The sequence below is a fragment of the Centroberyx gerrardi genome, chromosome 20 (assembly GCF_048128805.1).
Source record: "Centroberyx gerrardi isolate f3 chromosome 20, fCenGer3.hap1.cur.20231027, whole genome shotgun sequence".
Lineage (NCBI taxonomy): Eukaryota > Metazoa > Chordata > Actinopteri > Beryciformes > Berycidae > Centroberyx > Centroberyx gerrardi.
In genome coordinates, this window is record NC_136016.1 from 8,989,797 (window position 1) to 9,013,343 (window position 23,547).

Here is a 23,547-nt window from a genome sequence, read left to right on the forward strand (position 1 = left end):
TGAGAAATGTGTATCAGTGATATGTGTGTGTGTGTGTGTGTGTGTGTGTGTGTGTGTGAGAGAGAGCGAGAGAGAGCGCATGAGAGAGAGTAATTTGAGTACAATAGCAGGCTCGGCTTGTGTGTGTGTGTGTTTGTGTGCGTGTGTGTGTGTGTGACCCTGGTTGATTGTGCTGTCTCTGTTCTCTCTGTAGGTCGCTGGAGAGAGTGATGACGCGGCAGTGAGAGGCGCACATACGCACTCCCTCACTCACTCACGCACACAGACACACACACACAAACACACACACACACTCGCCCACACAGACTTTAAGTCTTGCCCTACTAAGACAGGGAGGAGGGGGAGAAAATTCTGCTATGACGGTGTCATTTCTCTCCATTACCGGTGTGTGAGCCGCACACACACACACACTCACACTGCGTGGGGAGTTGCCTGCATGGGGGATAAGGCCCTATCTAGGGCACAAAGATGGAGCTCACATCCTATTCGTCACATATCTAACACTCACACACATGCACACAGAGAAACACACACCTGTAATCTCACACCCCAGATGTGAAGAATGAAATGAGTGACTGAATGGAGAGAAGACATTAGAATAAAGCATCTCAGAGAAGGCAAGAAGACCAGACGGTCCCCAGGCCTGGGCAGGAGAAGATGCCCCAAGGGCACTAAGAAGACCAAGGGAGCTGCTGTGTTACCCCCCCCCCTCCCCCCCCCACCCCCCCCTCCACAGCTGTAGCTTCACCCTGTGAAGACCACTACCAAGGGCCCTAGGAAGACAGCAGGGTGCCACTGAGACACCTAGAGTGTGCCACGAAGTGCCCTACAGTTATCACCATGAGCTGTAGGCTAGAGGGTACACCCCAGCTCTAGCCCCTATCTCCTCCCGTGTGTGTGTGTGAGTGCGAGTGCGAGTGTGTGTATGAGTGTGATGGCGGTGTGTGTGTGGGCGGCGGCCCCCCTACTCTTCCTGGGGCTGTGCCTGTGCAGTGTGGGGGGCCAGGCCCAGGGGGAGGTCCTGGAGTTTGGGGGTGTGTCTGGTCAATGGGGGCGGTTCCCAGTGTGGAACGCCTGCTGCGAGAGCGTGCTGAGCTTCAGCCTGCGGACTCACAGCCAGGAGGGCCTGCTGCTCTACCTGGACGATGAGGGCTTCTGCGACTTCCTGGAGCTGCTGCTCCTCCACGGCCACCTCCGCCTGCGCTTCTCCATCTTCTGCGCCGAGCCGGCCGAGCTGCAGTCGGGCGTGGCGGTGAGCGATGGGCGCTGGCACGCAGTGCGTGTCAAGCGGGACTGGAGGAACACCTCGCTGGAGGTGGACGGGCGGCTAGAAGGATGGGCGGAGGTGAAGAGCAAGAGGAGAGACATGACGGTGTTCAGCCACACCTTCATGGGCGGGGTGTCGCCGGAGCTACACTCCTCGCCCCTGCGCCTCACCTCCCCCTCGGTGCGGGAACATCCTGCTTTCCGCGGCTGGATCACGGCAGTGAGTGTCAATGGCTCACTAGTGAGGCTGGACAGCTCAGAGGGTGTCACGGTAACGGCTGGCTGCGGGCCGGACCACCAGTGCCAGAATGGAGGGGTGTGCAGCGTGGTCAACGATCAGGCCGTCTGCGACTGCTCTGATACCGGTTACCAAGGCAACGACTGCAGCGAAGGTAAGGCCCAGAACCATGCTGACCCTCATTACACACCGCCTCATCCTTCAAACACACACACACACACACATTCACCTGCATACACTGACACAGTCACATACACACACACACACACACACACACACACACACACACACAGTTCACTGGACACAAATCTCCAAATTAATACTTGCAATTCTTCAGTGTAGACATTTATTTCTCATTCGCACCCTCACTGGACTGGCAGCCTTCACAAACAGTGCAAGGCATGCATACTGAATATGTTTAATATTGATTCCTATGGCTGCCGATGGCTCGCAACTGAGTATGTATCTCCAGGGCTCAGTGCTAAGCCCCCTCCCAAGAAGTGCAGTTAGTTTACTGGAGTTGGAGCTGAGAGCTTGAGAACTGCTGTTTTGAGCTGCATTCAGACTGTGAAGCTGGAGAGTCTGGAGATTTGAGACAAATTCCTGAATCTCGCTGAAAGCCTTGCCTGGCTAGCAGCGTAAGCCTTGCTGGGCTATATTGGTGTGTATGGGCAAAATACAATAACAGTATAGATCCATTATGAATGGGGTTGTTGGCTCCCGTTGAGAGACTTTCATTGGAAATAGGCTAAGAGGTTGGAATTCAGTGGTTGTTGAATGGCTGACACCTGGTTGCCTGTGTTAATGGATTTGCATTGATTCTAGATGGCCTTCATAGGTGCCATACATAGGGTGCTGAATTGAAGTGTGTACAACCAATCTGTTTCCTGCCATTTATTTGAACAATTTGCAGCCTGTTAAGATGATGTTTCCGTGCGTGTGTGTGCATATGTGTGTGTGTGTGTGTGTGTCGGTGTCCTTCTGTATTATAAAACTGTAAATAGTGTCCTGTCAGTATTACTATATAAATACATAGAACTATGAATTTAAATAGCCTTATATAAAAAAAAATATATTTTCTAACTGTGTGTTATTGGAAGGCAAAAGAAAAATGCTGTTGTGCAAGTGATCCGTTAAAAACATAATATCTCAACTCTACAAAATACCGTCCCTTAATATTGTCAAATACTTTGGTCTATACAAGTGCCAATATACAGGGCACTGTAATGATGGCCATTAGAAAAACAAATGAAACAGCTGCTTAATGAACTCAGCTACCTTGTTATGGACAATACTGTAAATGCTTTAATTTCCCCCTGCTTAGTGGTCTGTGTCGTCAGATTCGCTTCAGTTCATTCACAGAGCAAATCTGCATTTTTAATCATTAGCTATCTCAAGTACTGTACTGTATTTTTTTTTTCTTTTTGACGTCAAAGAGGCTTTTCAGCTTTGCCTAAGCTATTGATTTTTCAATGACGCCAATGCATCTGCCAAAACAGTAGAGTGGCCTTGCTGCCGTCCCTCTCCACCCTGACCTCACACCCCACCCAGCACCACTGTTGCCATCACACCTCCCTATAGCCACCCACCATATCACACCCTACCACTTAGCGGACAGTGGGATGGCCTAGGTTACCATGGAGACAGGACTGATAGGGAGTCATAAGTGTTTCTCCCTCCCCCCTCTCACTGCCTCTCTTCTTCCCTACCTCCCTCCCTACCCCCATCCCTCGGTTTTAACCTCCCCTTCCTTTCCTCCCAAGTCCATCGTGACTCTTAGTGGCTGCAGGTGGTGTCACTGTCTCTCGGATATGTGTGTATGTGTGTGTGCTGGCGTGTATGTATGTATGTATGGCAGGCATCCCTGAGGCAATAATGGCTGTCTTGACAAGTGGTCTTAATTTTCCAAGTAGGACGGGGCAGGTAGCTGCAGCAATATGCTTATTGCTCTCTATGTGGGCTGTCTATAAGTTGAGGAAGTCACAGGTGAAGATATGATCCGCTCGCTGCAGACACCCAGTGATGTGCTGATGGGAATAAAATGTGATCCAGGCCAGTCTGATCCAGTCTGCTGCTAGGTGGGAGTATAGGGCACAGTGGGAGAGGACCTCAGCACACAGACAGATTCACACACACACACACACACACACACACACACACGCACACACACACAAATACAGATGAGCACCCAGATAGTACATGCTATCCTGCTAAAGAGACAGTGTACACAGTTGAGTGGATAATGAGATGCTAACATAACTCAGGCAGGAAGGGGAGACACATGCACAAAGGCACGCATACATGTACAACACACACGCACACACACACACACACAGACCCAGTGAGCGGGCTCCAGCACCACCATTAGCAGCAGCGGGACTGGGGTCCATAGCAGCAGTGCAGGTCTACAGGCTAAAGGGGAGGTGAGGACATTTTACATAAGGCCTCTCACTAGGTGCATTACCTGTGTTTGGATTGGATGTTTGTTTCATGGCAAGAGGCTACTTATCTCCTTTAAGGGGCTGCGCTGTATTTCTACAGTTGGACCCTCATTTGTATGGGTGTCACTGGTGTGTGACGCTGAGTGTTACTGTTGAGAACAAGTGCTACAACCATTTTCTCCCCATGGCACTAGTAGTAGTCATAGTCTCATAAAATGGTTCCAGTTGGAAGGCCTGCTTAGATGGGTGTACATAGGGTAAGTATTTGGTTCAAGTGGTACATATATATGGTTTCCATTAGATATGCTAGGATCAGCTTTGAATTACATGGATTGTAACATGTAGTAGTACCAGAATAAGACATTTTCAGCACAGGTCTTCATTGAATAGAAACACAGCTTTGGATCAGGCTTAATCTGCGTATGTTAAAAGCCCCCTAAGGAGTAGTGGGTTGCTCTTGGGGTGAATTTGGTTGTGATTCTGCAGTGGGAATACAAGGGTCCTTTCTAGCTCCTTTTTTAATCTCAGGGCGTAGGATTGCTGTGTGAGATTGGTATTGGTTCAGAGTCTAGGGGGACATTGTTCGAGGGTAGAGAGTATGAGTGGTACATGAAGGTAGTAATTCAGTGCGGCTTAATGACTAGTTTTAAGGCGCACTGAGGCGCTGTGGAGAAGAAAATTCAAAGGTTGTACTTGGGAGAAATCAGGTGGATGGCAAAGGGCTAGGGACCAGGGAATAAAAGCTCTTGTCAGAATCTCCCTTTGACTAAAGAGCAAATACTGTGTAAACAGCATCTAAGGCCATTATTTGATGTTGATTGTATGTGGTCGGACAGTAGTTGTCTCTTTGGTAATGGTAATGATCATTATTTGCCTTGATCTGAATCCAGGCTGTGTAGTTGTTTTGTGAGAGTCAGGTCTAAAGGTGGTTCTGTTATGTGGTACCATCAAATTATGATGTTATTTTGAACCCAGAAACCTCATTGAAGCTGCACAATGAAGCTCAGGTGAAAATCTAAACCTCTGAAAATTAGAAAAAAATCTATTATAAATCTTTAATACTGAATGAATATCCTCAGCAAGGGGAATATTTGATCCTTAGGACCCCGTTTGAAGCCAGAAATATGCAATTTCGCTGTGGCAGTCCTAGCCTTCCATCGCATTTACAATAGAAGAGATACCTTCAAGGGTCACTGTTGATCCACCTTCCTTCGCATGGTTATTTCTGCAGATTTGTGACAAACTTAGAAATATGTGCAAAGTAACTGCAAAAGATTATCATATATTTATTTCTCCCCAAAGCTATATCACAGCTTTAATACTGGTATTAGTAAAGGCAATGGCAGCTGTAGGGCTATGAAGGGAAGGGTTTGGGATGAAGGGTTTCATTCCAAAACACTACAATCTATATACATTTTTGGAAAACAAAATCCTACCTGAAATAGTCAATAAAAAAGATGATTCCACCTTCCAATAAAGGTCTTAATACTTTAATAGTCACCTATAACATGCATTACCCTCATGACAGCAGTAGTTTTGTTATACAGTAGTAGGCAACTTTTTTTTTTTCAAAAGGCGGATATCTAATTCTGAACTGTCTGCGACGAGGGTTTGGGCAGGGCTATGCATAGATGTATTTACTGTCTGAGCTATTCTGTCCTCCAGTGAAGGCAGAGTGAACCTGGCTTGTTAGGCCTGGCCTGGCTTCCATTGTCCTTGAGGGCAGATCGCTGTTAGCATGCTAATGGCTCCACCTGTTTCCGCCATATTACCAGCACAAGGGCAGAGGCAAGGAAACACTCAGATCAGGATACAGCTCAGAGCACACACACACAAACACACACACACACACACACACACACACACACAAATATACGCACACGCACATACACACACACATACTCTGTCCCAGTATTGACCCCTGCATGCCCCTCGTCTTCCTGCACTGCTAATCCATCCCTACATGTTTTCCAGCTATTTCACATCATTACTATTACTGCCATAGTCAATGTAGGTGTGTGTGTGTGCGTGTATGTGTGAAAGTGAGACAGAGAAAGTGAAGGAGAGAGTGTGAGAGTGTATGAGTGTGTGTATGTGTGTGTGTGTGTGTTTGTGTGTGTTGCATGCTACTTGTCGGGGGGCTCTGGGGAGAGGAGGCGGCTGCAAGGTAAGTTCTGGGTTAAACGGCTCTTGAATCCAAACATACAGGTAGGAGTGTACGCTTTTGCCCACCCCCTCAACCCTCTGTGTCTACAGGTGTGTGTGTATGTGTGTGTGTGTGTGCGTGTGTGTGTGTGTGCGTGTGTGTGTGTGCGTGTGTGTGTGTGTGTGTGTGTGTGTGTGTGTGTGTGTGTGTGTGTTTGTGCGGCTGTATGTGTATGTACTGACGACTCCAGTTTGGCTACCAGTGCAGCATGGTATCCATCGTGACGTCTGCGTGGACTTGCATGTGTGTAACCACGGTAACCCGGGGCGGGTGTGCATGTGAGTAGCCATGGTAACCCAGGGGCTGAGCATGCATGTTAATGAATGTCTGTCTCTCTCTCTCCTCGCCCGGCCGCGACGCCTTCCCAGAACACAGCTACACTCCAGGTGGGTCGCCCTTCTCTCTCTCTCTCTTTATCTATCTATCTATCTATCTATCTCTGCCTGTCTGTCTTTGAGTTCTTCTCCCTTCTCTCCCTTTAAGCAACCATTTTCTCTTTCCCCACTACTTGTTTCTTCTTCTCATTTTCTACCTTTTCCTCCCTCTTTTTCTCCTGCTCTAATACCTATTTCTTTAGCTCTGTCATCTTATTTTCCCTCTTCTTCTCCCACGCTCTCTGCAGTTGTTTACAGCTTTTTCACATCCATCTTGTCTTTTACCTCCTTATATCTGTCCTTCACATTCTCCTTACGTCTTCTATTCTGGAAATACAAGGTAGCCAGCATAAATGTGGTTTGAGTTGGGGAGTGTGTGTGTGTGTGTGTGTGTGTGCGTGTGTGTGTGTGTGTGTGGATGTGGGGGTTGGTTGCTGACAGCTGGTAAGTACTACATTCCATGTGCTATCATCTGAAGTGGCTGTTGCCTCAAGGTTATGTAGACGGTCAGGCACACAAGTACACTAAGTACACTAACTACTTCGTGTATGTGTGTGTGTGTGTGTGTGTGTGTGTGTGTGTGTGTGTGTGTGTGTGTGTGTGTGTGTGTGCGCGGGATCACTGCCTAGGATGAGAAAGTGTCTTCGAAGTGAGTTTTCTAGAGATTTGGTATAATTTAGAGGACACACACACACACACACACACACACAGACACAGACTCTTACACACAGAAGTGCAGCTTTCAACAGCGTGTCATTAAGAAAGTCCTGTTATCACACACACATGCACACACACACACACAGACATCACTCCCATGATCCTTTGCTGTGCTGACTGTGCTCTTGTCTTCTTTTAAGGTCTGGCACACCTGATGATCGGCGACCAAGGTATGGCCTCCTCTTACCTCACTTCCTGTTGTCCTCTGCTATACCATCATCCCCCCCCTCCTCACCCACACCCTCACAACTCCCTGTACCCTCCCCCTCCTCTTCATCACCACCTGGCGCGGGCGGAAGTTATCTCTCTAGGCACTGAACTAAGGTCAGTTTTTTTCTGGGATTTAGATTTAAAATGGTGCCGTTTGGCAAAGCACAAAAAAGTTTCAATTTAAGCTTAAATGGATGAAGTAATTATGACTTGGACCAATTTGACATGAAATATGCCTTTAAGGGTAATTTTGGTCTTATCTTTTTTTGGGAGGGGTGGGTGATGAGCTGATCTTAGAGTCTGAGAGCAACTTCTACTGGGATATGCAATCGTGGCTGCTGATGCTGGAGGGAGGATGGGAGGGTGTAGACGGCTGGGGTTTGACAGCGCTTGGCTGGGTTAGACTTGGCCGGGCTCCTGGTCATGGAAATGGAGCTAAGGGCTGACTGACCGACTGACTCCATGGATGGTTTGGTTTGGTCTTTACTCTTCCACTTCACCTCATCTTCTCTCATCTGTGTACGAGTCTGTTTGATCGAAAAGATGGGAGCATTAAGTGAGTGTGTGTGTGTATACGTGTGTGTGTGTGTGTGTGTGTGTGTGCCTTTACATCAGGGTTATGTGCTTTGAATCACTGACCGTGGCAGTTCTCACAGGCACTCATATCCCTCAAATCCCTCGCATTCATCCACATTCATCCGTGCCTTTTCATTGGCTTCCAGCATGTCCCGCTCTGCTGCCATTGGTTCCCGCACGGGGCTCCTCCTCATCCATTGGCGAGTGCATGTTGTTCTGAACAGATGTTTCTACAGCATATGAAAGCAGCGCTGTTGAACCTCGACCTCAGAGTTGGCCAGTGCTTTTGAACGCCACCCGAAAAACAAGTGCCGCTTTTCTGCCTTTTGAAAATGGAAGACTTGTTCACTGACGGACAAAACTCACAATGCCACCTCTCTCTTCTTGCCCTCTTTCTCTCTCTCCCCTCCCCACCCTTGTACCCCCTTCCCTCTTTGTTTCCTACTCTCTTTCTCACTGTTTGGGACACCACCCTCTGTGTGAATTTAGGCAAGCTCAGAGGTACCCCCGACTCTTTCATATGTATGGCTATTGGGCTGCTCTGGATGGTTTTGAGATATTGAATGTGATGATAAGCTCTTATATGTATGATAAAGCAGACCTTTAGAGCTGTACAGCTTCAAGCTCTTATTTGCAGCCGCCATTAAATCGGAATGTTTCATTTTTGGTAAGGTAAGCTGTTGATGCATGTGTGTGAGTGTGTGTGTGTATGTGTGCGTGCGTGCTCGAACTAAGCGTGCGTGCATGTGTGTGAATGATTAGGGGCCCCAGCCTCTGGTGCTTTTGGAAATCTGAAGGTAGGTGCTGCTCGATTGATTGACTCTGCATGACGCTGATGAATACACTGACTGGCCCATGTGAAAACAGGCCTGATGGTGACGGGCTGATCTGAGGCTATTGTGTTCTTTGATTGGATGAGAGAGGACATGATGACGGCTCTCTCCCATTGTGACAGGGCCGCCGTGTATTCAGTGAAATGTGCTATTTAATGAAACGTTCAACCAAGTCCCGAATAGAAATATCCTGAATAGCGCCCAAATGATGTCTCAAGCCATCTATTATGGTGAGACATGTCTATTCTGACAAGTACTGTATATTTCTATCTGAGCGTTTCGCTACGTTTTGATTGCTAAGTAAGCTCCTGATGGTGGGCTTACTGCCTCAAAATGGCTGCCATGAATCATCCAGGTGGCAGTGAAAATTTAATTGCTTCATCTGGCTTATGTTCAGCATTTTAAATCACCTACTCAAGGACTGACATGTATTAACATATGTTCCCAGCATTATTACACAATGTATTCAGTATATTTGCGTATAGTGGCTGCCCTCACTATTACTAATGGTTGGATTGCGATAGGCTGAAGGTAGAACTGTGGTTGATTTTTTCTTTTTTTTTGAGCCGTTGAAGTCTCTTTCAGGAACTGTACACGTGAAAAAGCTGTGTGTGTGTATGTGTATGTGTGAGTGTGTTTTTGCTCTGCATACTGAGATGTAAAGGCTGTCAAATGGTGCAGACGAAGCCTAGCTTAGGTTAGCTCAGCGCAAAGAGGCTTTTTGAGGAGCCCGCAAAGCTGAAATGAGTTTCTTTGAGGGGGTGGATAGGGTGGGGGTGTCTGAGAAAGATATAGCGTGTGTGTCTGTGTGTGTGTGTGTGTGTGTGTGTCTGTGCTTGAGAAATAGAGAAAAAGAGACTGTGCCTGTGAGAGAGGAGTTAAAAGAATGAATGATAGAAGGAGGGAGGTAGAGAGCGAAGGAGGGAGCGAGTGAGGGAAAGGAGAGAGCGAGAGAGAAAGAGGGAGAGGGAGGGAGGAAGATAAAGCGAGTCGTCTTCGCTCCTGTGATGTAGAGCGACTGCCTGTATCTGCAAAGGGCCAGTGGTGCTCCAGTCTGCCCTCCCAGCCCAGTCATTCTCACAGGGACATCAGGCCTGATGAGGAGCCCTGGACCTTTCCCCTCCTCCATAAAACACAGCTATCATTCTCCCTGGAAACTATACCCACAGATCACTAATCACTTTGAGTGGGCGAAAATGCATGAATTGTGGAGGGAAGAAAGAAAAGAGGGAGCCAAATTGGATTTTCATAAGTATCGAGCAGCAAAAGGAAGAGGGGGAAATGGATTTTTTTTTTTGAAAAGTATTGAGCAGCAATAATCTGGATGGAAAATGTGCTTAAAGCCAAGTAGCAGATTTTGCCCTTTCTCTTCTCTCTGTCTGGCCAAGAATAGACCGTGAAGGGTTCTGGGTGAATAAGCAATTGGAGGTTCTGAATAGGATTGAAGAGTGGTTTCTCTGGACGTAATTGGCAGCGGGGCTTGTTTGTTTTTTGTCTTCGGGGCGGTGTGTGTCCAGTTAATAACGGTTGTTTGTCTGCATGTTCAAGTGTTCTCGATATCAATCCAACAATCTGTGCACGGCGTAGACAAGTGGTCTGCCTCGCTCGAAATGACCTTTACACCATGCACGTACGTGAACGCACGGACAGACCGACACACACACTCACGCACACACACACACACAGTCACACACAATAACCTTTACAGAGTGCCCGCTGAGTAGGTGAGTGAGTGTGTGTTCAGTGTAAATATGCATGAGTAAGGCTGCCTGCACATATTCTTCACGGTCAGTGGATGAAAGCAGGGGAGAGAGCGAGGTGTGTGTGTGTGTGTGTGTATGTGTGTGTGTGTGAGCGCGCGCATGCATATGTGTGTGCTTGTGTGTGTGTGAGCGCATGAGTGTGTGTTAAGGGGAGGTGGATTGTGAGTCATCACTTGTGACTCATAAAGCGTCGGCAATCAAAGCAGCTCATTTTAACACACACACATTGTCTTCTGGCAAAAACACACAGATGGACACACACTCCACTCATGCACAGGCCACACACACACATGTTCACTTTCACACTTTTGGATTTCTCTATATATTCTCTCTCTCACTCTTTTTTTCTGTCCACCTCCCTCTCTCGCTGTCTCCCGGACACACACATGCACACACTTGCTCTCTCTCCCTCACACGCGCACACACACGCACACACACACACACACAGCGGACGAGCTCCTTGCTGACTTCACCATATGTGGGGTTGGGAGTGGTAGCAGACGCCAAGACAAGAGGAACCAGTCAGTACCAGAAAAGTACAGCATGTCTCCTACCTCTTACTCATCATCGTCCAACAGTCCTAATAATAAATCACAAAAGGCCTAGCTATTAATGTGTTCGATAAAATACAGGTCCACCAAAACCAAATCCAGAACTATGTGTCAAATATTTCTCAAATTAACACACTCAGATTGTCTCTAGGAAAAAAAGTGCAGATGCTGTCCCGTAGATGTGCATTATCAACTGTTGCTGTAATTTAAGTTGCTGCAGTCCTGGAATAATCAGGATAACTACATAATTCACCCAATGTATTGTGAAAAAGAATAAATCCACTCTATACTCTACTATATTGCTACACTCCAGTAAGTTAGCTGTATTTCAGTAACATAGTAGCCTGTTTGCCAAAATGTTTCGTTAGCATTGCTGAAACGTTAAAAAAATCTGCTTTGCTAGCTCAATGTAGTTGTAACTAAAATATTTGCCTGCAAAAAATATTTTTTTGTCACACATAGATTAGCCACTGCAGTTGCAAAGTATAAACACATTAGCAAGACTGTTGCGAGCGAGCATCACTCAATACGAGGTGAGCTGAGCTGAATGGCTCCGGTTGCCCACATCAAGACCCATCAGTAAAAAACACCATTAAAACTAAATAGCGCCCCCTCTGGCCATCTGCAGTGATATAATGAGTGCACAATGTCTTTAATTATTTGTAATTATGTAAGATATGAATGGACTAAGTTTCATGTTCTTCTTGCAAAGTTCATAATTTTGCTAGATAAATTCTCTCCACTTATAGGACTAATTCTACCCCCGCTCACCACTATTAAAAAAACAACACGCAGATCCCACTAGTAATGATACAACACATTAAAATACAATGCTCATTAATGCTTAACACCCCTGGAGCTGTTGTAATGAAAGCCACAGCACTGCATGCAGTGCATACCCACATTATCGGCGAGATGTACACATTTACCGAATTTACCATGGGAAATGTGTACCAACCCCACTGGTAATTGTATACAATTACCGCCCTGTTAGTAAATGTACACGTTACCATTTTCCTACATTCGCTAATAGGCTACACGGGAAGCCGACGCACCCTGTAACCGCCTAAAAATAAAGACATCAAAACGGTCTCACCATTTACAGAGAGGATGAAGGGGAAAGATAGAGAGGAGGCTGGGTGAGAGTGTGTGAAAGAGAGGGAGGGAGGGAGAGGGGGTGGGTGGGGTAGTGCAAAAGAGTGTAGAAAAATGATGGCGAGGAAAGATAGGGACACATTCAGAAAGTGGGAAAGGAGGGAGGGAACGAGAAGGTCGGAGACGCAGGGGGAGACAAGGAGGGAGATAAGACTGCAGCGTTGCTCAGCAGGGGCGCTGGATCTCTCCTTGGGCTCCCCGTCTTGACACGCTCTCGCATCACCCGGGATGGGATTCGTCGGTGATGCAGATGCCCCCCCCCCCCCCCCCCCCCCAATCCCCACTTTTTGAGAAATGGGCTGGTCTGCGTCCCAATTGTCTTTTACCTGTTCCAAGCATTTCCATTGTGTCTGGGAGGGTGCTGAGGTAGTGGCCCAATTGGCGATTCACTTCAGTACCCCATCTGGCATTTGAAGTTCATTTCTTTGTTGTTTGCCAAAACAAGAACGCACACACACACTTTAGCACGCACCTACGCATGCACACTTACACAAACGCACACACACACACGCGCACACACACGCACACAAACATTCATTTATTGTACTTGTCTGCTATAACTAGGACATCTGAAATAGCCACACCATTCATTAAAAACCCATTACATTACCTTTATGAAAAGAGGTTTTTATGCTCTTGTTATTTGTTAACGACCTGCTGTAAGAGGGTTTCATTAGGTTTGTGCGTGTTTCTACGTGTGTTCGTTTACGTGTGTGTGTGTGTGTGTGTGTGTGTGTGTGTGTGTGTGTGCGTACTTGAGCATGATCATTTTTTTTTATCTGGGTATGTTTATCTTCACGCTTTCAAATTTGTGTGTGTATGTTTGCGTGGGTGACTGTATGCATGAATGCATGCATGTGTATGCTTTTGCCCACACACTTACCATTCTTTGTGCTGGTATGTATGTGTGTGTGTGTCTGTGTGTGTGTGTGTGTGTGTAAAAGGGATGAAACTGACTCTGATCTTATCCAGCTTAAGACAAATACACTGTTCTGCCTGCAGACATTGTCATGGAAACAAGCCGGTTTCCCTGGGTACCGGAGAGAAGGCCAAACCTGAGCTACAGACAGAGAGATATAAGCACAGATAGAGGAAGAAAAAGGGAAAAGCAAAAAGGATGGAAAATAGGAAGTGTGTTGTTCAGTTGATTTTCCGTTAATAACATTTAAAGGGATTGGCCACCTAAACACAATTTGCTATTGACAGACTGATTCTCTCAGATAGAAAGGTAAACTATAATTTTGGTCAAATATAATAGGATCTAGTTGTGTTGTATGTGACAAACACTTAATTGAAGTATTTAATTCTACATAGCTGTATATCCTTTTTGGAAATATTATGCTACCTGACAATATTTCAAAAACACAGATGATTCTACTCTCAAAAACATAACTATCAACACTTTAGTAGTAGCCCATAATGCGCTTTACTTTCAGGCCAGTAATAGTTCTGTCAGAGCAGGTGTCAGTTTTTTCAAACTATGGATATCGCATTTTGGGAACGAACGCCTTCAATAAAAAAAATAAAAAAATGCATGAGAGACCAGTAGACAACCAATCTGTCACTAGTGTCACGACAGTAATATCCCATCCAACAGCATTGCTCCCTTGGCTGTGATGTGATAGCCCAATAGGTTTCAAAGGCAGATACATCATTGAATAGAGATGGAAAAGGGAGTCGTAGCCCGTAGTGAACTTAGCTGTATGGATTTTCACACTTTAGGTTAATATAGAGAGTCTGCATATGTTAGCATACATTTACATGCATTTCCTACACTGGTCATCTATCTGTATATATACTGTAAGAGCGAATAGTTAATCCACCTGTGTCTGTTATTAAAATGGGCTGCTTTCATACAGCATGTTGTATGAGTTTGTGTTGTGTGTGTGTGTGCGTGCATGTGTATGTTTGCATTTGTGTGTGTGTGCGTGCGTGTGTGTGTGTGTGTGAGGGACAGTCTGAGGGGAGCTGATAGCAGAAATGCATGGTGGGCTAAAACGAGGTGCAGGGGAATTGCAGTGTGCTATCTCCAGAATGACAGGGCTGCCATGATTGAGGCTTGCTACTCTAGGATTTAGATACACCAGCATTTTCCTCTCACCCTCTCTTCCTTTCTCTCTAGCCATCCAACCCTCCCTCCCTGCCTCTCCCTTTGCCTGTCTCTCTTTCTATCCCTCCCCCTCTGCCTCCCCTTCTCTCCATGTCTCTTTTCCCTTCCATTTTGTGTTACCCCTCTCAATGAGTCTTTCTTTCTTGCTCTCTCTCCATCTCCCTATTTATCCCGTCCTCTTTCGAAATCCCCTCCACATCCCTCCCATTCTCCTCCCTCTGTTTCTCTCCTCTCTCCTCTTCCCCTCCACCCTGCTCCCTCTATCAGGTGCTGTATAATGTAGGCTCCCCTGATGTGCTCCCTGCCTCCATCCGCCATTTTGATTCAGTACAGCTGTCCATGATAATGTACTGTTCACTCAATCACTCTCTCTCTCTCGCCCTCTCACTCCATCTCTCTTGCTCTCTCTCTCTCTTTCTCTGACATACACACACACACACATATACACAAACATATTCATATCTGTAGCCCCTGTAACACAGGGTTGCCATGGAAATGACAAATTAGTGTGTGAAAGGTTGAGGAGAAGACCCATGAGAAGAGACAAAGCCGTGTGAGACACACATACACACTCTTTAGCACACACAAACACACAGAGAAATTGAAGTGATGTGTGTTTGATCATTGGTGGTACAGTTGCAGCTGGTCCCAGCAGTAGCAACCATCAGAGCAGTTATTCTCTCTCTCTATCTCTCTCTCTTCCCCCTTCCACATAGCCTGCCTTATTCATGGCCTTCAAGGTCTCATGCCAATCGCTCAGAGTCTTCACATTTTTTTCCTTCCTCATTCGTCCCTTCCTTCTGTCCTTTCTTAGTTCCATGCATCGTTTCTCGCGTCCAGTATTTCCTACCTTCCTGCTGTCCTTTTTTTTCCTTTCCTTTCCCTTCCTTTACTTTCCTTTCCTTTCCTTTCCTTTCCTTTCCTTCCCTTTCCTTTCCTTTCCTTTCCTTCCCTCCTCTCTCATTTGATTCTATTCGTTCAGTTTTCCTCCCTCTTTCACTGTATCCTTTTTCTCTCCAGCTCTTTCTCTGTTTCTTGCCTCGCTTTGATCGACAGAGCTCTCCACAGGATGGAATGTGACATGTGGTGTGTATGTCAGTGTCTGTCTCACTGTTTACTCTGAGCTAATACTGACTCACTCCATTAATCTGAGCTACAACAGATCCACTCCACCCTGCCCACTTGAGAGTGTATGTGTGTGTGTGTGTGTGTGTGTGGTGTTTTTGTGTGTCTATAAGTGAGCGCACTTGAATGCAGGTAGGCGTACATGCATACATGACACATGTGTATGTCCGTCTGTGTGTTTGTGTGACCCAATATGCATTTTCCTGCCTGATGTGTGTGTGTGTGTGCGCGCCTGTGCGTGTGTGTGTGTGATGTAATAGAACAAGGAGTGAGTGTTTGCGGGCCAGAGCCTCCAGATCGATGCAGAGATGCTTTATGTGCTCCTGTCTGGTCTAATGACATGTCTGTAAATTAGCAACAGAATGGCGGAGCGCCACACTGAAACCTAATGGCACCTCTGTAAATTACCGCTAGAATGCCGCTGGACGGCTGCGTGTGTTCTCATTGTGAACAACTTGGCTCCCCCCTCACTCTGCCACCTCATCTACATTTGTCTGCACGTCTGCTTGTGTGTGTCAGTGCGTATTTGTGTGTGTGTGTGTGCGTGTGGTGGTGTTAGCTGTACGGCTGTTTCAGCTGTGCGAGAGTGTGTGTGTGTGTGATTGTTTTAGCGTTTGTGGCCGTTCCAGTGTGTGTGTGTGTGTGTGTGTCTCCCTCCTCCCCCTCGCTCTCGCTCCTCTCAGTAAAGACTAGCCTGAGGCCCTGAGTTGGTAATAGCTTTTCTGACAGCAATACACCAATATTTACAGAGACCAGCACCCACCCACACCCCCGCACACATTTCACGCACACACATAAAAAGCACAAACTCATATACTCACGCAAGCACACACACACACACACACACATACAGAAGGGGACCATGCGCAAAGTTGCACACATCTTTTGAGCATGCACACACACACTTAATTAACATGCTGGGAGGGAAGGAATCACACACTAGGGGGAACTCACACACATGCTGGCAAACAACGTGTTGTTTCTCACTTGCCTACATATTGGCATTCACACTTTGGGTCTTTCAAGCAACACAGGCAAAGAAAGACAATTTAGCACGACGGCTCTTTGAATTGTGATACATTCTCATTTTTTCCTCCTCATTATTCTCCCTGTGTTATATTCACTCAAGTGCGGCCGATTCCGTTTCAACAGTCTTCTCTCTGCCTCTTACTACCTTAATAACCTATTATACTTCAGTCTATTCATTACGTGGCAGTCTTTTTTCCCCTCCTCTCCAGTGGTTCCTTACCAAGTCTCTGTCTTGCTCCAGCCTGACCTAGTGTGTTAAATTCCCCTCTGTTCTCCTCATTAGCGTGAACTAGAAGATGGTGGCTACGCCAGAGGCTCCGTACAGAAGGCTACACGAGCAATCAGAGAAAAGGAGGCCAACAAGATGTGTGGAGAGGAGTGGCGGGGGGGAGCAGGAGGGAGGTGTGAGAGATAGAGGGATGGTGGTGAGGAGAGTGATAGAGAGGGAGCGGGGGAAGGATGACGCTTAGGGGGGGATGGGTGTGAAGGAGACAGATAATGTCGCCCCTGCTTGTGTATGCCAGCACAATAGTATGATCATTTTGTGCGCGCAGATGTGTGTGTAGGTGTGCGTGATTGTTTCTTTGCTTGCTTGCGTATGTGGCAGTGCACTTGTGTATGTAAGTGTGTGAGTGCAGATAAGAGTGTGTGAGCTTAAGGATGATGGATTGCAAAACCTTGGTCTGGTGTCCTTGGGGGTCACTAAGGGTGCGCACGGTAAGTTGCTATTGGCTCTCTGCCTGCTATTCTGAATTCTAATTGGTCAATCCTGCCTGCTGTGGCTGGCATGATGCTTATAGGCTGTTGCTCTCCATCCTCATCATCAGTTTTTGCCTTCCTCGCGTAAATCATCCCGAAAACTTTCTAACCTTCTATCGCTGTCATACTCACACAGAGCAGACACACACACTGTGGCGTTTGAAGAACGTCACAAAATGAGCCATGTTGTCAAACAAGAGCACATCACTTCAGATTGCCAACACAGCTTTTCTCTCAAAAGGGAGGATGGCAGGTTTCATAACGAGTTTGGAATGCTACAGATTCACGACTGCCTCTCTCACATCCACACCGTTTAATCTCCAACCCACATGAGTGATCAAAGCTTGTTTATACACCACTCCATGGTACGATTAGAGGTATGGAAGGAAATGTTTCTTCCAAGTGCTGGCATCAGTGTGGCTTTGCTTGACAATAACAACATTTTCAGCATCTTACACAATATGTTTTGTACTGCATATCCAAATCAAATTTAACCAGGCCCAGCTGAGCTTTGTTTTACTCGGCTGGCTCTGATGAACATCCACCATTTTATCATCTTTCAGCATATTGGGAAGAGCAGTGTGGGATGAAGCAGCATAGCTTGGATACTGTACTAATCGTTGCAATAACGTAAAACAAGAATGTAATGGCTCTACTCTACTTTTTTCCTCCCCCATTCCCTCCTACTCCACCTCTCCCATCCCCTCAGCTCGCGAGGAGTACGTGGCCACGTTCAAGGGCTCTGAGTACTTCTGCTATGACCTGTCGCCCAGCCCCATCCAGTCCAGCAGCGACGAAATCACGCTCTCCTTCAAGACGCTGCAGCGCAACGGCCTGATGCTGCACACGGGCAAGTCAGCCGACTACGTCAACTTAGCGCTGAAGAACGGTGCTGTGTCGCTCGTCATCAACCTGGGCTCCGGGGCCTTTGAGGCCCTGGTGGAGCCCGTCAACGGCAAGTTCAATGACAACGCCTGGCACGACGTCAAGGTCACCCGCAACCTGAGACAGGTAACCAGACAACAAGAGGTGGAAGAGGGAGAGACGTAGCAGAGTAGAGAGAGAGAGATGGTAGAGGAGAGGAGAGGAGAGGAGAGGAGAGGAGAGGAGCGGAGCTAAGATAGAGGATGTAGATGAGCTAGAATGATATTGATAAGCCTTGTAGAAGATAGATGGGAATGGACTTAGGGAGGGACAAAAAGATGAAATGATCGGTGGATAGATGGATGGAAGAGTGGATGGATTTAAATTGCCCGTTAAATGGTTTGATTGTATATTTGAGACAGCGTGTGAGACAGTCAATGGTGAACCACAGTGGCTATTGTAGTTGTTTGAAGGGAGCCAGACAGTAGAAAAGACTTTAGTTGGCTAGTAATGAATTAATCACTCCAGAGCCTACAGACAGTGGTCTGTTGTCTAACTGCAATGAGGTTGTGGTGGGAAGAAAATATCTGAGGTTCAGGTCTTAGTTTACAGTGGGTTAACCACCAGACCAGCACTGCTTTCAGCTTTAGGTGAGTGCTTCTCCAATTGTGTGTGTTTGTGTGCGTGTGCGTGTGCGTGTGCGTGTGCGTGTGCGTGTGCGTGTGCGTGTGTGTGTGTGTGTGCGTGTGTGTGTGTGTGTGTGTGTGTAACAGTGAGAGAGAGAGAGAGAGAGAAAGAGAAAGAGAGAACATTGAGGGTCTCAAGCACTCAGGTGCTTGTAGCCCACCTGTGCTCTGCCTCTCCTGTTTGCCTGTCTGTACTACTAACTTGACTACTAACTTTACTAACCTGCTAGTGAAACTAACCACCATCCATGGAATGATTCATTCTACTAACCTAACCTGTGCCCTTCTCCTAGCGAAACCACTCCAACCAACCTACTAACCTCGCCAGAGGCCTTCTACCTTTTCTTTTTTTGTTCCCGAAGTTGTTCTGTTCACAGTTTTTTGCTTTCCTTTCTCCCCCTCTCCTACAAAGCACTCAGGCATTGGACACGCTATGGTAAACAAACTCCATTGTTCGGTAGATATCATTCTAATTGTTTCTTAGTTTGGGTTTGCCCCGTGTCTATTTCCTTTTGAGCCATAGACATCAAAACTAAACCAAAAAAAGGATAAATGCGGTTGGTAATCTTTTACGCTTAAAAAGCCCCCGCCCCTCCTCCTTGCCAACCACTTTTTTTCTTTAACCCCCGTTTTTTTGCCGTTCACCCCATCACTCTGTGATTGACATGTAGGCGTGTACTGATTGGCTCATCCCTCACCTGCACGCAATTGGCGAGCCCCCCTCCCTGCATGGCGTGACCCAGAAACCCTTCCCCTCTCTGACTGGTCCGTTAAATGGATAGAGAGGTTCCCCCTTCCCCTCTTTTTTTCCTTTTATTTTTTGATCTCTCGTCCTCCACTCTGCCACTGCATGTTTTCCATAATGCCTCTGAGCCAAGTTTCATCCTGTCCTCTGTTGATGTTGTTGTTTTTTTAAATACTGTCTCCTCTATGCCAGTGGTTGCATGCAGAGAGAGGAACAGGCTGCATGTTTTTATATTTATGTGTGTGTGTGTGGAATGAGCTGTAATGCTAATCCATCTAACACCTGTGCGTGTGCGTGTGTGTACATCAATATGTGTGTGTTTGTCTGTGTCACCTCATTCAGACTCGCTGATCTAACAAGCCCCAGACCTCAAACTAACTAACACCATCATCACAACTCACCTAATACCAAACACACCAGCATCATCACAACTACTAACAGCATTGAAATCATTAACCCTAACCTTGACACCATTCAGTAACCCAACACAGCTTGGCCTGAGACAATTAACACTACTGCGGCTGCCAGCAGTGCCACTACTAACAACTAACAACTACTAACTAGCAACCAGTACTAACAACTAACTACTGTATTGTACAATACTAACAAGCCTGTGGAGGCATTACTAACACCTGCCTGGCTGGGCAAGTTTGCCTAGCAATGATAACCACCGTCAGTGAAAGGGAATTTCCTGTAGTGGGATAACAGAGAGCTCACAGCCACTACAGGCAGTCTAAAATGGCCACATATTGCAGCCAAATACAGTACAATTTCTCTAGCCAGTCCAGTCAGACTGTTGTACCACTAGCTGTGATTTAAGTGTGACATTCCTGTAGGAGACAGGGTTGGCTACCAATGCTAGCTAACTGCCCTCTATAGAGACTATTATATAACTGAGTGGGCTGGCTGAATAAGACCACCAGCACCACTGTCACTCTAGACAAAGAGAAGTAAGTAAAGTTCAAGTTAGTACCAATATTGTGAAGTGAATCAAATAGCTTATAGTCTGCCTCAAAGATAAAATAGCTTATAGTCTGCCTCAAAGATAAAAGAAGGAAAAGCTTTAAATGTAAAGATTAAATCAGTGTGCTCATAGTAGACAGGGCTAGCCTGTCAGTGCAACCCTGCCCACATTGGGCTGGCTTGCGCTGTTCTGTAAGGCCAGCACTATCATGTGCAGTGAGAAAATAATCAGCTGGCTTTGAAGTAGCGGACTTGGTGCGAACACTTAACAGTCCACCAGAGCTGGGATTGAAGATAAGATTTGGCCAGCAGTAAATGGTTATCCATCACACACAGACTTGAGTGGTCTTGCTGTACAATAGGCTCACCATTGCCAGACAGGCCAAAGCAAGCAGACCATATTGTCTGATTCCAGTTCAAGTGTACAAGTGGTAGATGGTGCTACAGAGTGTAGCACTATTACTAACTGTGGGCAGGCTAAGGCAGAGCTAAATCTGGCAGCTGGCATTTAACACTATATAGCTTTCTTTTTAATGCCAGTGGTAGCAGCAAAGGCTAGAGGCAGCACTACTCAATTAAACCGCACAGTTAGCACTAATCCAACCACACCAAATCAAATTCCCTACAGCACAACTGACCAATTCCCAAACCCGATCAGGCCATCTCCCCACCAGAACGCACACACAGTGGCTGCCAGAGTAATGGGGGTTAATTCGGCTGGTCAGCGCCTAGCTAGCGCTTAGCGCTGCCTTTGGTGTGAGTATATAGCGTGTCCTTTCCCTGTGCTTTGTTGTGTAGGTGACCATCTCTGTGGACGGCATCCTGACTACCACAGGCTACACCCAGGAGGACTACACCATGCTGGGCTCCGATGACTTCTTCTACGTGGGAGGGAGCCCCAGCACCGCCGACCTGCCTGGCTCTCCAGTCAGCAATAACTTCATGGGCTGTCTCAAAGAGGTGGGATGCATGCATGATGCACATACGCACGCACACACACACATACACATACACAAAAAACACATTTGAAGTGTTCGTATACTCATGCCGCAGGGATATCTGTACACTCTGAGGCTTAAATAAACACTATGCTTTCTCTTTTGCTTTTGCTTTCTCTCTTTTTTGCTGTCTTTTCTCTCTCCCTCTCTCACTCTATTTCTCCCTCTCTGTCACGCACACACAAACGTTATGCACACACATTATCTTATAAAGCACACGCACAGCAATGCTTCCATTTGGCAGACTCACACAAACAGTCCCCGACACACACCCTCCCCAGCATCAGAGAGAATCAGTGATGAGTGTCGTTGAGGGAGTAGACGCAGTGCTAAGCACTAACATGCTAATTAGCTACGCCACGGAGACGCTCCATCCATCCGCTCTGCTTGAAATGGGCCACAACACTGCAACAACAAACACACACGCACACACACACACCCTCACACACACACACACACACACCCACACACACACACCTCACACACACACACACACACACATTCCCACGAAGACAGAAGCACACACATATTGATACAAAAACAAACACACACTAATACATACTAATACGCATACATGTGCGTGTACACATACACACAATCTTGACGTATACATGCACATGTACACACACACAGACAAATACACATGCACAGAAATACTCGCTAATACACACACATACAGTAAACACACACAGATTGAGACAAAAACAAACACAGTCAAACACACATGCACTCGCACACGTGCGTGCACAGCTATTGACACAAAGAAACACAAAGAAACTCCCAAATATACCCTCACACCCATAATATACACACCCTGTCTCTGTCTCTCTTTCATTCACACAGACACACACAGAGGCATAAACAAACAACCAAACAAGCCGACAGATGATGTGCCAAACAGAGAGCTATCTGTATCAGTGGTGAATGCGCTCTGTGTTGCTTCATTAAGACTGATGGTGTTTAAACGAGGCTGCCGCTGTCAAAGTGAACCCTCCACTGGCACATTTACATATTTAATACGATGATATGATAATCCGTGTGAGCAAATTAAGATGTATGCAGCGAATCACGCGCATGAGCAATCACGGCTTTAACAATAACATGCATTTGATGCGCGCGGGCACACTCCTACACACACGCACACACATACACTAACACATTTACACACACTTACAGTACATGAATATTCAAGAATCACCCACGTTACCTTTCCCACAGACACGAAAACACACGCATGCACTCACAGAATAAAAAAAAATGGAGGTAAAAAGCAAATGCAGGAGAGTTTGAGACGTGTGTGTGTTGCCGAGTTGTGCACGGGTCATAGAAAGAGGTCTGTCGTAATAAAGCAGAGCCTGTGTGTGCTCTTTTCTCTCAACATCAAAATGCTCGGCACAAGCACACTCTCCACACACACTCTGCTCGGTCAGAGAGAGAGAGGACTGTGTCAGGGAAAGGAGAGGGAGAGAAGGAGAAAAGGGAAAAAAAAGAAAAAGAGTAAAAGCAATCGGGCAAGTGGCAGGGACAAATGTGAGTTATCAAGAGACAGGGCTTGAGTGGCTAGCTGGTCTTTGGGTAGTCACTCTCATATCAAAATGCCAGAACACTTGAACTAAAAAAAAATAATAAGTGTCTTGGATAGATGAATGGATTTCTGGTCATATTTGAAGTGGCTTGTCCCGCCTGATCTCTTTATCATCCTCTTCTATTGTAACTTTTGAAAAGGTTAATTCAAAGGGTTCCTTTTTCTTTATCTGTTTACTCGAACCATACCTATGGAAAAAACAAGTGCCTAGCGTGGAGAACAGATGGTTGAATGAAGAAAAATCTCTTGTATAAAAACAGTGCTGCGGCCAGCATCCTAATGATTTTGTCCCACAATAGTCCAACTCCGTACCAGTCCGGGAAGTCTTTGAAAGGAAACTAAGGAAAGGGTAC

At 46.4% G+C, this 23,547-nt stretch overlaps 1 protein-coding gene across 8 annotated transcripts in view; it reads left to right on the forward strand.

The window, feature by feature from the left end:
* Positions 1-925: 925 nt before the first annotated feature.
* Positions 926-23,547, forward strand: part of nrxn1a (neurexin 1a) — a 48,671-nt gene continuing 26,049 nt past the window's right edge. For 3 of the 8 annotated variants that reach the window (XM_071907933.2, XM_078290874.1, XM_078290875.1), the window contains exons 1-5: positions 935-1,658; positions 7,383-7,412; positions 18,063-18,364; positions 19,316-19,339; positions 21,410-21,571. In XM_071907933.2, the coding sequence (XP_071764034.1) occupies positions 935-1,658; positions 7,383-7,412; positions 18,063-18,364; positions 19,316-19,339; positions 21,410-21,571 (1,242 nt within the window). Of the gene's footprint in view, positions 1,659-6,519; positions 6,538-7,382; positions 7,413-8,517; positions 8,530-9,646; positions 9,668-13,740; positions 13,771-17,594; positions 17,607-18,062; positions 18,365-19,315; positions 19,361-21,409; positions 21,572-23,547 lie in introns of all 8 variants that reach the window. The other 5 variants (XM_071907937.2, XM_071907936.2, XM_071907938.2 and 2 more) reach the window with 5 other exon arrangements.